The sequence below is a fragment of the Platalea leucorodia genome (assembly GCF_965183815.1).
Source record: "Platalea leucorodia genome assembly, chromosome: 4".
NCBI classification, from domain to species: domain Eukaryota; kingdom Metazoa; phylum Chordata; class Aves; order Pelecaniformes; family Threskiornithidae; genus Platalea; species Platalea leucorodia.
In genome coordinates, this window is record NC_138826.1 from 44219612 (window position 1) to 44234575 (window position 14964).

At 44.8% G+C, this 14964-nt stretch overlaps 1 protein-coding gene across 1 annotated transcript in view; it reads left to right on the plus strand.

Annotated features, from left to right (window-relative positions):
• Nucleotides 1–860: 860 nt before the first annotated feature.
• The window catches only part of LOC309588993 (alpha-2-macroglobulin-like protein 1), a gene marked incomplete at both ends in the record, with an annotated part of 42824 nt that continues 28720 nt past the window's right edge, over nucleotides 861–14964 (plus strand). Inside the window, 9 exons of the mRNA XM_082308828.1 lie at nucleotides 861–1093; nucleotides 2513–2566; nucleotides 2632–2735; nucleotides 3078–3098; nucleotides 7510–7575; nucleotides 12297–12349; nucleotides 13191–13348; nucleotides 13731–13857; nucleotides 14503–14600. Of these exons, the coding sequence (XP_082164954.1) occupies nucleotides 861–1093; nucleotides 2513–2566; nucleotides 2632–2735; nucleotides 3078–3098; nucleotides 7510–7575; nucleotides 12297–12349; nucleotides 13191–13348; nucleotides 13731–13857; nucleotides 14503–14600 (914 nt within the window). The remainder of the gene's footprint in view (nucleotides 1094–2512; nucleotides 2567–2631; nucleotides 2736–3077; nucleotides 3099–7509; nucleotides 7576–12296; nucleotides 12350–13190; nucleotides 13349–13730; nucleotides 13858–14502; nucleotides 14601–14964) is intronic.

Here is a 14964-nt window from a genome sequence, read left to right on the forward strand (position 1 = left end):
CTCAACTATATGCCCATGGACCTGTCCTTCTGTCCCACAAAGAATTTGTTAATGCAAATTCTGGACAATAAGAAGTAGTGGATCACAGTAGTGGAAAGTGAGTACCTAGTCTTACATGTATGAAAGGAAATGAAGTACGATTGCAAAGCGCCCGTCATAACAAGGCTGGGTAGCCGCAGTGCTTGGCAGAAGTTCAGAATACAGCTCTGTGTTGTGCCAGTCACTGGCGAAAGAGGCTGATCTCATATCACGCTTCTTCATTCTCTGACCTCCCAGTCAGTAACACACCCTGAAGCATCAGGACTGTGGCATTTGCTGACAGGGTGAAAGGCAGTAGCTTATTTCTTGTGTCCACTGCTAATGCTTAAGAATTCCCTATGTTCCTGTTCATCAGTTCCCATTTCCCCCTTGGACCATGTGGTTTCCAGCATTATCAAGCAGGAAGAATCTGTGAAGTCAAGTGTTTCATCATTTTGACATTAAAGGAAGCATCTGGGGAGTGGGAATTATTTCTTCATTCTGTCCAGAAAATGGTCAGATCCACTTGCTTCTAGTTGCTCTGACTTGCTGAAGTCCAAGCTGGGGTTCTTATTTTGTTAATAAATATAATTCAGCCCATTCCAACATGGGGTACAGGTTTCGGCTCTACTGTTAACTGCTTCTTAATGCTTCCAATCTCCTTGTACTATGGATACCAATATAAATTTGCATAAATCCTGTAAGTATCACATGCAGTTGTAGGAAGGTCAATCTCTTCCGTGTCAACTGTGGAGCAAATTCTTTAGCAGTAAGTAGGGCAGTAAGCCCCTTCTTCCTTTGTAAACTAGCCGCTAGTCTGATTACATGTGTGCTCAAGTGCTATGCCCAATTCTCCTACAAGAATTTCTCAGGAGTCACCCTGGGGTATTTTCCTGTACTCCCCAAGTCCGTCCACCTGCAAAAGACACAAGGAAGTTGTGACCATCTGCCTTTCTGTGGGCAGTGATGCAGTAACAGAGGTCTTCATCCAGAACACTGTGAGCAGTACTTTTGTGCAAACTGACAAGCCTATTTACATGCCAGGACAACAAGGTAAGCCCGAGCATGCATACAGGTAAGCTGCGGGGAGGGCTGAGGGGGTGTTCCTTGCCATGTGCAGATCAGTGTATGTCCCCACTAGAACAGCAGTGTCTTTGATGTGGGTTGCCCAGCAGGTATAATAATTACCTTGGCCCTGGATTTTAGTAAAGAAATCACGCTTGATTTGCAGTTCACAATTCTACTGTTACATCAGGCTTGTTTCTAAAATAATTGTAGCAACTTACTCAACAGTTACCCTGATGCAGGCTCGGTGGGTTTATAAGCTCCCGTCTTGAGTGGCCTCCAGGAAATACCATAGAGTCATAGAATCGTTTAGGTTGGAAAAGACCTTTAAGACCATCATCCCCGGTCTCTCCACATGAAGTCCAGCAAGGACTGGTCAAGAACATTACTGAACTCACCAGGTTTGTTGCCCTGGTTTCCAAATGCCGTGGTGCACTCTTGACTGGTTTAGAAATGGTGGAAACTCACCTGGCAACTGTCTGTCATCTATCAGAAGACCATCGTCTTAGACTTGTTAGTTGTATCGAAGCTGTTCAAATAATCTTTGCCTGAAAGACATCTTCCTTGTTTCATCAAATCCAGAAAACTGTGCTTTTGTTTTTGGTATATCACTGGGAGGGGGATTTTTTGGTTTTTCTTTGTTTGTTTGTATGTTTATTTTTTTTACACTGACTGATGCTTCAGTAATACCTGGCCTATTCAGAATAGCTTCTCACTCCAACTCCACTGAAGTCATGGCTTAATTTTAATTATTGGAAAATGACACACCCACATTCTTTCCCACAAAGGTGGAAAAATATACTTGTTGAAATAAATATTTGACTAACATCATTTTGCAAGGCCTTATGTCTTGTGCATTTTGTAAGACAAAACTGTTACTATGATTACCATGCTTTGAAAGATAATGTGAAGTAAAGGATACTTCAGCTGCTTCCTGCAAACAACTCCAGTCTCTCATCTCTTTCAGACTGTTCATAAGTTCATGTCTTAGGGACTATATGCACCTCCCATCCTCCTTCAGCATTTCTCTTAGGCTCATATTCTCATATTCTTTTTGTGTATTTCTTCTCAGTCTATATCCTCAGGGCCATGTTATACCCTCAGATCTTCTGAGAACTAAAGCATCATGCCTACGGGAATGCCCTGAAAGGACACGTCCAGTTTTGGAGTATGGGCTGGGTAGGGGTGGAGTGGGCTGACTCTGTGCCTGAAGGTTATGGTCACAAGCATTTTGTTTGCTTTTTTCCATTGCAGTACAGTCTCGAATTGTCGAGATTGAATTGTCGAATTGAATGCTGAGGTGAGGAATGTAAAGGAGAAAATGTGGAGAGGATAGTATGAAGAAATGTAAACAGGAGACTTAGACTGGGCTTACATAGTGGTGCAGCTCTCTGCTTTTGATCTTGCCCTTGAGTATTTTATTCTTTAGGAGCTACAAATCCAGCATTCCTGAACAGCAGCAGGAGTTGATAATCAAACCCAGGTAAAGCCTCAGATCCTTTCTGTAGACCTACCCCTGGAGATAACCCAGCTCAGACCCTGTTCTAGCCTGGAGCTGGATGACTTCGAAGGACAGCCAGTCCCTGACCTTATGCTACTGCACTCCAGCTCAGCTTCTTCTTTTGACCCAAAGAACCACTCCAGGAAATCAAGTGAGTCCCTAGAAAATAGTTTGAGATCTGCGCAGAAATCCATGGAGTCCCTGCCAGCAAAACGAAAGCAAGCAGTTTGAGCTGGCCTTCCAAACATGGATGTCTGATATCTTCTGCAGGCTGATGGAATGTAAACAACAGTGGCAGAAAATTTGGGGGAGATGACCCTTAACTGGATGTTTTTAATCCTCCTGAGGTTTGTGACCAGTGAGCTGATTCCTCATGACAATGAGGGTTTGATTGCTACAGTAACCAGTCCTGAGCCCTTATGCCACCACTGTATTATAAAAAAAGGTTTCAAGGAGCTAATGAGAAATCTCTTTGTTTTGTTTTTTCTTCTAGTACTCACTGGTGGAGCTGAAGGTGAGCAACTATGAGATGCCTTTGTTTTCCATTGTTCCTACTCCAAACTAGAGGATGAAGTAGAGCTTTTTTGTGTGTCTGCAGTGGGCAGTGGCTGACCTATCCAGGCTGGCAAGCTGTCTGCTGGAAAGTAGGATTTTTTTGAATCGTGAAGTAGTAATCTGCTGGAGGGTCACCCAGAGTTCTCTTGTCTTACGAAGAGACAAGGACATGAGAGAATGCACTAGACCTGAAAAGTCTCCTTCATCTCACTGGAGAGGCTTTCTGCCTGTTTGGAGCTTTGTCCCAGTTTCTAGGTGGGCAAGAAAGACCAATTGCTTAGCTCTAAGGGTAGTTGTCTCCTCTCAGGCTCATCTTAAGAGTAGGTTTTCTTTGTTGAACTTGTGCATGGTTTTCTTAGGCTTTTTTTCTGCAGATCAGATCCACAGACTGAAACAAAAAGATACTGAAGGATCAGGTGACGACCTTGCTAAAGGGGACTGAGAGCGCACAGTCCGGATGAACTCTCATCACCCATAGCACTGCTGTGGTTGCGTTCACTCTGGGTACAGCTGCCTGGAATAACAGTGAGGTTTCTCTGGAGCTGAGCTCCTGTCTTCTGTTAGCATTTGAAGGCAGAATTCCCTTTGCTGTATGTTATAGGTCCCATTTTATTTTTAGGAGGATCTCAAGAGTCTCTTATTTTAAATGGATCTAGTGCAGTTTTCTTTTCTGTATGCTCTGCAAAAGTTCTGGGGAGGGAGGTCTCTGGCAGCGTGGCTTCTGTGACTTGTTTATTCGTAACCTCTGCAGTTCCAAAGCTGTGTTTGAGACAAGCCTGTGTTTTTCTACAGGTGAATCCTTACCACTCCATAGTGATATCTGTCTTTTTTTGTGTGTGTGACCATGAATAAACTCAGACCCAAGTCACAGATTTGTTTCTGGGTGTCTTCAGCCCAGCCAAGTGATTTGGTAGCCTCCATGTGCAGAGGTACTGCTAAAGTTTTAACAGACAAGAATTGGCTCTGTGCAATTGAAAAAGCCAGCTAGTCCTGTTGGATTCCAGCCATATCTATGGGTAAATCCAGAGTCTATTTTTTGGACTGCCAATGTTTAGAAATAAATGGCGTATTTGAAGGCTTCCAGTAACGGGTACTCATGAAGTTGTTGATATCTTTGTTTCATGTGTCCCATAATGCATCCTGTTGCATTTTCATATTGGTATGCTAGTAACCTGTGTAGCTGAAGGCATAGTGTAGGACTTTTCAGATCTTGCTGGTCTGCAACAACGGCAGTATGCTGCCTCTGAAAATTGCTAATACCACAAGCTGTGGAAGAAATTGAAAGGAAAATGTAAATAAATAAGGGACATCTAGGCATCAATTCCTCGGGAGCCATTTCTACCTTGGTGAAAGCAGCTGACAATTGGTGTCAGCATGAAAACAATTTGTACTTATGTCCTGCAGATATTTCTCTGTTGCTGTATATTTTATAATGTATTATTTTATAACACGTAACATATAATTAGTGTTAGATGCTAAGGGAGGAGAGATCTAATCTATTTTAGAAGCATATAATCTATGTACTTATATCTGGGCTAGTCACTTTGTGTTCCCTGCACAGCTAATGGTAAAAGATAAGCCACCACTGGATGCTGTGTGTCTGACTGTATTTCAAGGGTTATCTTCAGTCATCTCACCCTAGAAATGTTCTGTGAGTGTCTCTCCCCACTAACTGTAAAGGGAACCTAAAGAATTAGCTCAGATGAATATGCTTAAAGATGGCCAAGATGAATGTTACTCTTAATGTCAGATTTTTATATGCTTTGGTAGTGTGGTCTAACTGCGCCGCTATCTGTATTGTACCACAGTATCGTAGTGCTGTGGGGTCTTTTGGGAGTAACTGATCTACATACACCTCGGCACAGGACTGCCGCTTAAACTGAAAGGCAACCTCTGCAGCATCAGAGGTGCTGTGTTGTGCCCGAGCCACACTGGTGCTACTCAGCAAAGGGCTGAAGGCACGCACATTGTACCTGAAACCATGAGCTCTGTCTGAATAGCTGTGTGTCTGTCTTTATTTCCTTTTCAGGAGAAATTTGCAAATGAGAATCCTGTGACAATGAGTTGTATGGACCGATCGTCCCCTACCAGAGCAGCTATCTGTGCCTGCAGCCATAGTACAGCACCACCAAGAGTTACCTCAAAGCCAGGGGCCTGTCTTGGGTGCCAGCCTGTGCCCACGAGCGTGAGGTCTGCGTGGATTATGGCATTGACCCTGTGGAACTCTTCTTTGTGAGCACCCTGTGGTCATAGTGGGTGGAGGACCTGTGTGTGTTGGAGTGAGGCAGTGGTGGCTGAAGTCAAGATGCTGTGGGTAATGGCAAAACTGGTCTTGATTGCAGCGTCCATGGTCTGTGCTTAGCCGAGACAGCCCTGGAGATGACCATTATCTATAGAATCATAGAATTGTGTAGGTTGGAAAAGACCTTTAAGATCATCAAGTCCAACTGTTAACCTAGCACTGCCAAGTCCACCACTAAACCACCTCCTCAAGCACCATGTCTACATGTCTTTTAAATACCTCCAGGGATGGAGACTCAACCACTTCCCTGGGCAGCCTGTTCCAATGCCTGACTACCCTTTTGGTGAAGAAGTTTTTCCTAATATCCAACCTAAACCTCCCCTGGCCGCAACCTGGGGCCATTTCCTCTTGTCCTATTGCTTGTTACTTGGGAGAAGAGACGAACCCCCACCTGGCTACAACCTCCTTTCAGGTAGTTGTAGAGAGCAATAAGGTCTCCCCTCAGCCTCCTCTTCTCCAGACTAAACAACCCCAGCTTCCTCAGCTGCTCCTCATAAGACTTGTGCTCCAGACCCTTCACCAACTTTGTTGCCCTTCTCTGGACACGCTCCAGCACCTCGATGTCCTTCTTGTGGTGAGGGGCCCAAAACTGAACACAGTACTTGAGGTGCGGCCTCACCAGTGCTGAGTACAAGGGGACAATCACTCCCCTAGTCCTGCTGGCCACACTGTTCCTGATACAAGCCAGGATGTTATTGGCCGCCTTGGCCACTTGGGCACACTGTCGGCTCATATTCAGCAAGCTGTCGACCAACACCCCTAGGTCCTTTTCCGCCAGGCAGCTCTCCAGCCACTCCTCCCCCAGCCTGTAGCGTTGCATGGGGTTGTTGTGACCCAAGTGCAGGACCCGGCACTGAGCCTTGTTGAATCTCATGCAGCTGGCCCCAGCCCAACAATCCAGCCTGTCCAGGTCCCTCTGTATGGCCTTCCTACCCTCCAGCAGATCAACACTCCCGGCCAACTTGGTGTCATCTGCAAACTTACTGAGGGTGCACTCAATCCCCTCATCCAGATCGTTGATAAAGATATTAAACAGAACTGGCCCCAGTACTGAGCTCTGGGGAACACCACTTGTGACCAGCTGCCAGCTGGATTTAACTCCATTCACCACAACTCTTTGGGCCTGGCCATCCAGCCAGTTTTTTACCCAGCGGAGAGTACGCCCGTCCAAGCCATGAGCAGTCAGTTTCTCCAGGAGAATGCTGTGGGAAACATTGTCAAAGGCTTTACTAAAGTCCAGGTAGACAACATCCACAGCCTTTCCCCCATCCACCAGGCAGGTCACCTTGTCATAGAAGGAGATCAGGTTAGTCAGGCAGGACCTGCCTTTCATAAACCCATGCTGGCTGGGCCTGATCCCCCGGTTGTCCCGTACGTGCTGCGTGATGGCACTCAGGATGATCTGCTCCATGACCTTCCCCAGCACCGAGGTCAGGCTGACAGGCCTGTAGTTCCCCGGATCCTCCTTCCGGCCCTTCTTGTAGACAGGTGTCACATTTGCTAACCTCCAGCCCACTGGGACCTCCCCGGTTAGCCAGGACTGCTGATAGATGATAGAAAGTGGCTTGGTGAGCACCTCCGCCAGCTCCCTCAGTACCCTTGGGTGGCTCCCATCTGGCCCCATAGACTTGTGTGTGTCTACGTGGTGTAGCAGGTCGCTAAACATTTCCCCTTGGATTACGGGGGCTTCATTCTGCCCCTTGTCCCTGTCTTCCAGCTCAGGGGGCTGGGTACCCTGAGAACAACTGGTCTGACTATTAAAGACTGAGGCAAAGAAGGCATTAAGTACCTCAGCCTTTTCCTCATCCTGTGTCACTATGTTTCCCTCCTGTTTTGCAGCATCCCTCCACCCCTTCCCACTCTTGGTTCCCCTTTTCTTCCAGGCATAGTAACTACCTGTGACCTTTGAACTTATTTTTTAAATATCCCAGGTGTTTTTTTCTGCTGCTTCACATCTTGCTGTCTGATCTGACTGTATCTTTCCTGGCACTAGTGAAGTATGAAGGGATGGGGAAGAGTTTCAGAGAGGGGAGTTTTCAGCTGAACATGTGCTGTGCTTCTTTTCCAGGTGATGGGAATGACAGGCTTGCTGTGGATAGTCAGAAACTCATTGACCTCAAGAAGGATGTTGGAAGTACGGAAAGTGGCTTCTGAAGTAAAGGAGGCTGTGCCCTGTTGAATGCAGGGACACCTCAAAATTAGAGGGGGTGACTGAGGAAGGCATGTTTCCGTGGGCTGGGGAAGGACTCTGTCTCTAGGAGGGAATAGTGTTACATCTGGCTGATTAGACTCTCAAATTTCTCCTCTTTTTTCCTAGATCTAAAGGTCTCTTTTTTCTATCCGTCTCTCCTTCTCGTCCCACTCTGCTCCCAGCCCCTCACTGGGTGGCTCACACTGTGTTCCCTGGTGGAGGCCTTGTTGCTGACAGCAGAATTCAAGGTTTCCCTGTACTTTATTTAAACTATTTCATGTTCTTTTGGGCTGGTAACAAGTATACACTAAGCAAATATTGTCTACATTGCCTTTTAAACCTATTTTTGCTATCCAGAAATGTGTGCTATGGCTGTGCATGTGTAATCAACCCTGTCAAGTTAATGTTTTAGAGTCTTCCTTTTTAACAGTTTTTCATTATGAGAATATAACAAGATAAGTATCAGGTTTTGTTTCTCAATTCGTTCCAGTGTAGCTTCATAGAAGCTGGAATTCAATTAATGCACAAATCCCTCAGCACTTAAAATCTGTCATTAAATAAAGCTACCTCAGATGTTTTGGATTCACGGAAAATAAGTTTGTCTAAACATATTTGACATTTACATGGATTCAATTTAAAGAAAGCAAGATTTATCTCTCAAAAAATGATTAACTGATTGATTTTTTTTTTTTTCGTCCTTCTTCTGGTCACTGTGTTCCTCAGTGTTTCAGAAATCATAGAGCTTAGCTCCTCACAAGTAGTTCCTATTTGCAGATATGGAGGGCAAAAGCAATTTCCATGCTTTTGCAGTCCCCAAAGGCTCTTTCAGTTTGAATAAGCTAGTCATTACTTTGAACCAGGTGAATAAACAGAAAAAAAGGAAATATTCTGTGGAGACATGAACAGACTGCTTTTGTCAAAAACTGGCTGAACACCTTTGTAAACTGTCTTCTGGACGTTCACTAGTGACTTACACTTGCTCAGTAGTCTACCTGTAAAACATTGTAGGAAACACGTAGGGCTTTAATAATTTTTTACTTTAATTACTTGGCTGTATTCTGAAAGGATAATCAAAATTCAGCATATGTCTGTTATGACTTTAAACTGACTTTTAAAAAGGCTTATTTTTAAGCCAAGCTGTCACAGAAGCAGCAAAATTTAAGAAAGTTTGATGTCTTAGGGGTTTGTATCCTGTTTGTCTGTACCTTTCTCCTTCATTGTAACCTTCCCTGTTTATGTATTCCTAGTTTCCTAACCCTTATAACCCCATTTTCCTGTGTTTCTGCACTTCTGGCTAGGGCAAGAGGCAACGCCTGTTCTGGCTGGCTGAGAACTATTTGCTCGCTGACTAACCGGTACCCATCTACTGACTTGCTGGCCACGTAGCTGCTGTACAGCACAGATCACTGCTGATCTTAAACAGCATGCTCTTTGTCAGTGGGAGATATGAGATCTGGTCTCTCTTTATTTAGTAGTTTAAAAAATTATTCTCAGGGAAAAGGTGCAAACACTCTAGTGTTCCACAGACACTGAAACCTTCAACAAGTCTGTTGAACGGTGATTAGACAACACTAACATTCTACCTTTTAAAAATCGATGATCTTGGTTAAAGAATGACCCATTTGGCTTTTGGAGAGTTGCAGTACATGGTGGGTTGCTGGTATTTAAAAAGGTTAAGAATGAAGAGAGAAATCTGAGGGGTGATGGTTGGGTAGCAATCTGTCATGTTTTGTCTGCAGTGTGAGCCTTTTGTTCAGTTTTCTTGGCCTTTTTGTGTGATTATGCAGGTGTATTCTATGTTTTCCTCCCAAAATGGAGGTTATCCCTATGAAAGCAATGAGGACATTGACTGCTCTGTACCAGGGGTAAGGTCATTTCCAATACCTGTCATTGATCCTCTGCCCCTGGCACGCAGAAGATATGTTTCCTTGTTGGTCAACCAGCTAACTTCTTCAGCTTTCTAAAGGTAGGTTCCTACAAGCTCTTCATAGAATCACAGAATGGTTTGGGTTGGAAGGGGCCTTAAAGATCATCTAGCCCAACCCCCCTGCCATGGGCAGGGACACCTTCCAACTAGATCAGGTTGCTCAAAGCCCCGTCCAACCTGGCCTTGAACACTTCCAGGGTTGGGGTATTCACAGCATCTCTGGGCAGCCTGTTCCAGTGTCTCACTCCCCTCATTGTGAAGAATTTATTCCTTATAACCAATCTAAATCTACCCTCTTTTAGTTTAAAACTGTTGCCCCTTGTCCTGTCACTATAGAGGTAAAAAGTCTCTCTCCACCTTTCTTGTAGGCCCCCTTCCCCAGGCTGAACAACCCCAGCTCTTTCAGCCTTTCCTCATAGCAGAGGTGTTCCATCCCTCTGATCATTTTTGTGGCCCTCCTCTGGACCTGCTTGAAGAGGTCCATGTCCTTCCTGCGCTGAGGACTCCAGAGCTGGATGCAGTACTCCAGGTGGGGTCTCATGAGAGCAGAGAGTAATGCAAGTGAACCTGTTTGCATGCTGATTTTTTTTTTTTTTTTTTTTTAGTCCTGCAGTTGCAAAAAGATCTGGGGATTTTTTTTTCAAAGTTAAAGACAAATGAAAAACTAAGAGTAACAAGCATTCAACTAGATCTTTAAAAGTTGAGCTCTCATTTTAGCATCAGACTTGGACTATAGCCTTGTGCCTTATGGCTTGCTCTACGCTGCTAATACAAGGTGCTGCTGAACCAGTCAGATTGGTTCTTGGGCCCTCTGCTGCTGGCAGTGATGGTAACAAATGGGACAATCAATCAGCCATGTTGTGGAGTTACCCTCTGGTTTCCTTGAGTTGTATGTAAAGACCTCAGGAAAGACTGTAGGAAGAAGAGAAGAGATGGATCTGAGACCTGTTGCCCAGTGGCTGAGTCCAGCTTAAATTGTTAGGTGTGGTTTGATTCTTTGGACCCAGCATCCCCATCTGTGAAAGGTTAGTATTTCTGGAGGAAACATCTGTTTGGCCTTGTGCATTGGGGTTGTCTACTTGGCCCTGGTTATGAGTCACTGTGCAGCCCTGAGCATGTCCCTTCCCTTTCTGTGCCTCGGTTTCTTAGAGGTTGATGTAGCTGGTCTGTCTTTTCAGCATTGCTAAGCTTGAAAAGCGCAGATGGAAATGATACAGGTATTCTTAGTATTAGTATTTATCCCCAGACATTATTAATTTTTTTTTTTTTTTTTTTTCCAAATGGGCATCCTCTTTCCTTTATCCTGGGATTTGGTTTCTTTCCAGGGGCTCAGGAGAGAAGCAAGTTCAAGTCACCATCCCTAGTACCATAACAGATGGAAAGCCAACATGTTCTGTGTCTCAGGCAGTGATGGCTTTGGGATCTCTCCCACAGTAGGACTGATGGCCTTCAAACCTTTCTTTGTGGGTCTGGCCTTACCATATTCCGTGTTTCAGGGAGAATCATTTGTGCTGAAAGCTACTATGTTCAGCTGCTTGAAAAATTGTGTTTAAGTAAGGTGTCTCATACTCAGCTCAGGTTTTCCTCTTTCTTTTTATAAATCACTCCCCAGACGCATGGTAAATCTGGAACTGGTTTAAAAGAAAATTATCCAATGATATTTTAGCCCTGCCTGTATTCCAGAGGCTGGGGTAAAAGTTCACAGGCTTTACTTCCCTGTCCATATATCAAGACACTACTTAGGTCCATAACAGGTCTGAATGGGATGTACGGCTCACTGCTATTCCAGCATCTGCTAAATTTCCTATTAAAGAAATAGTGTATTAAAACGTCACCCACTTTCTCCCTTGTCCTGTAGTGACGTCTGCTGTTAAGCCTCCATTTGTCTTGTCAGTGGCTGCTAACTCTGTCTTCCTATATGTCTGGGACAGATCTAGCTTGTGCTGGCCAAGACCCGGGAGTACCATTTGGAGTCATGCGTGATCTGCGACGGCACTGCCTGCCCACGTGCGGAGGAGACCAAGACTTTTTACTGAGACGTTACAGCCATCAACCTGGGTGAGAAAGCAGGGGAGACAGCTAAGAGAAAATGATCTGGAGGTTGCTGTGCTCTTCAGGCTGTGGCTCAGGCTAATCCAGGATTCTGCTTTGCTCTTTGACCTAGGCCAGGAGTCTGTCTTGTCCAGTTTGCTTCTGCCATGCTGGATAGATGACTGGTCTCTCTAATCCTGTGGGAGTCCTGGGGTCTGGCATTCCATTTCAATAACTAAATATTCCAGAACATGGCAAGCCTTTAGCTCCATTTTTATGTATTGGGTAATGATGTTAAGCTGTGTATGCAGGGAAGATACAAAGATCACTTTAGAGCACCAACATGCATTCTCAAACTACCAGCTTGTCCTCCACAACAGTCACCAGTCCTCTGAACTCTGCATAGTTCATCCCTTTTTCCCCGAGGATTTCTGTAATCAGACTGAGCCCATTTGTTGTGTGTGGCTGTATGAGAGAAAGACACAATACGCTGGCCACCATTAGGGAGCGGTGATAGGGAGGTGCCAAGACATTCCCAATGCAAGACTTCCCCTGGTTCCTCTAGAGTGAGTGGAGGAGGAATGCTGGCCCCTAATCTGTGATATAAAGTCATTGTTCAAGCAAAGTCCCAAAGTCTTGTGGATATGAACAGGGATTTTTTTTGCTATATTGCCCTTAATGTGTTTTCCTGTGTGTTTTCCACAAGCTGTAACCCATATTGGTGGAGAAGTCTCACCACTTCCCCCTTCTGTCCAGAAGGTAGGTGTGAGCTGAAAAGGCAGGGAGGGCCTCAGTCATGACAGCATTTTGGGCCTGGGGAGTGAAAATCCACTGTGAGCAGGTGCTAGTGCTGGAAAACCCTTAGTACATGAGGAAGAGTTGTGTTTCCATAATGGGAACATAATTTCTATAAACTTGCTAGTAACATGTGTGTGTGTATTGTGTCTGTGTTTTATGTGTTTATTATTTGAAAAATTATTTTTGTTTACTTTTTGAACAAGTAGGTTTGGTCAATCTGGAATAACTTGCAAGTCAGGGTTAAATGAATACTTTAGTAGTGTTCCAGGATTAGGTTAACTACCAGTTGAAGATAGTGACCTGCCCATTATTTCAGTTGTTTTTAGGAGAGAGATCTAGCATAGTCCTCCTTTTCAACTGTGTTGTTTCACTTGAAAGTGCCCAAAATGGAGACTACTTTTTTTTTTTCCAAGTAAAAAGTGACATTTTTGACCAAAATCCATGTTATGAAATCAAACAAGTAGAAATTATTTGCTGAAGACTGGACTGAACAATAATTTCCTCCTACACCAACTCTTTATTTTGAGTCACTAAACCAAGATGTGACTGACATGGCTGCATTTTGCATGCATGAGAAAATGCTGAAGGGGATGAATGACACGCAAAGAAATTGATGAAGCCGAGTGGAGGCTTGCAGAAGGTGGTAAATGGGGTAACTTATGTGGTTGGACACATGAGAGGATTTGTGGTGGAAAGCAGGCAGAGATATGGGGTAAGTAAGTAGTGACATTAAGGAAGCAAACCCCATTTGCCTGAATATCAGAGCTTTGCCCTGGCCTTGTCCTGTATCTTTGATGCCCAGGTGGCATCACTGGAGAACCTGGACTGCCTGGGTCTGCATCCCAGACAGATGCGCAGCAGCTGTGGGGTGCAGAACACGGTGTTGTTTGCCCCCATCATCTGTGTGCTGCGGTACCTGGAGAAGACAGGACAGCTGACAGAAGAGCTAAAGATGAAGCTGTGGGATTCTTGCACACAGGTTCATCAGATCTGTTACACCATTTCTTTACCCCCAGTACTGAGTGACCTTATTCCATTATCAGGTGGTTCCTTCTTCAGGAGTAAAATATGGTTATGGCAGAGGGAAAGTAGTTGTTGCTTCTGGAAAAATTTTCACTGTTATTTCTCTCCCACCCAGGCTACCAGAGGGAGCTTCTGTTCAAACATAGCAATGGATCCTCCACTGGATTTTGAGAGGGTCATGTGAAAGGCAACTTCTGGTAAACAAATGCCCTTCTCTCCTCAGTACAGTAACGAACAAGTCTTCCTAAACTCTCTGTCATTACTTATGTAGACCCAACTGTTGATAGGTTGTTCTCCTGTCTCAGAATCTCTCTTCTAGGCTAACAGCCTCTGTGACCAAATGCTTCCTGAGATCCAGGCAGTACATCTTCATAGGTGACAAGATCATCCAAATGGCTGTGAAGCTGATGGCTGGGAAGCAGCAGGACAATGGCTGCTGTGCAAATGTGGGGCAGCTCTTCCCCATGGCCATGGACGTGCAGCCAGGAGCCTTGCTCACTAGTCTCTCTCCATGGCAGGTCTAAATTTTGGCAAGGGGCTGTGTTTGCTTATGTTTATATACTAAGAGAGGGAATAATAAATAGCGATGTGGGATACCTCTTAATGGGTATTTCTTTGAATGCCCTAATCCTTCTATTCCATGTGACAAGCAGGGTATGAGAAGCAACAGTATTCACTTCTCCTCAGAATCAAGTTCAGGAATCCTTTAGAAGAAAGACCTATAGAAGCATAGAATAATTTAGGTTGGAAAAGACCCTTAAGATCATCAAGTCCAACTATAAACTTAACGCTGCCAAGTCCACCACTAAACCATGTCCCTAAGTGCCACATCTACTCGTCTTTTAAATACCTCCAGGGACAGTGACTCAAGCACTTCCCTGAGCAGCCTGTTCCAGTGCTTGACAAATCTTTCGGTGAAGAAATTTTTCCTAATATCCAACCTAAATCTCCCCTGGCGCACCCGTGCTGTGGATGGGAACTCTGTGAGCCATGGCTTCACAGCAAGGGGAAGCTTAGCATAAGGCTGATGACGAACTCTTTAGGATTTTGTTATCTCTCCCACCTCTTCCCCCTCCTTCTGATTCTTCTAGAAGGAGAAGAAGAGTGGTCTGGAACCAGCACGGTCCAAGCAGCTGCTGGCTAGAGTGCCTGCAAACACAAGAACTGGGAGATCCCCTGCTCAGCTGCGGTACTGATGTGTTACTTTCTGGATTTCTGGCTGGTGGAACCAGACTTTGCCCAGCTTTCTGCACGTATAGCCAGAACAACATATGTTATGGTGTAAATCATCTCATTGCTTCCTATGGAATACAAATATGCTTAATTGCTGCAGTGTGCCCCACAGCTATTTAAACAACTAGGTGAATACTCCACCTAGTTTAGCCCCCATAATGCTGTGTGGTGTAATATGTCCTCCGAGTGGGTACAGAGACAGAAATTTTAGAACTACCTTTAGCGTCCCTGAAGTCTTCCTGGTACTTAGCAGATAGGCCTTTCGATAGCTATCACACCTTCCTTCAAACTGTCATCTCTGCTTGAGTTGGGATGCTGGG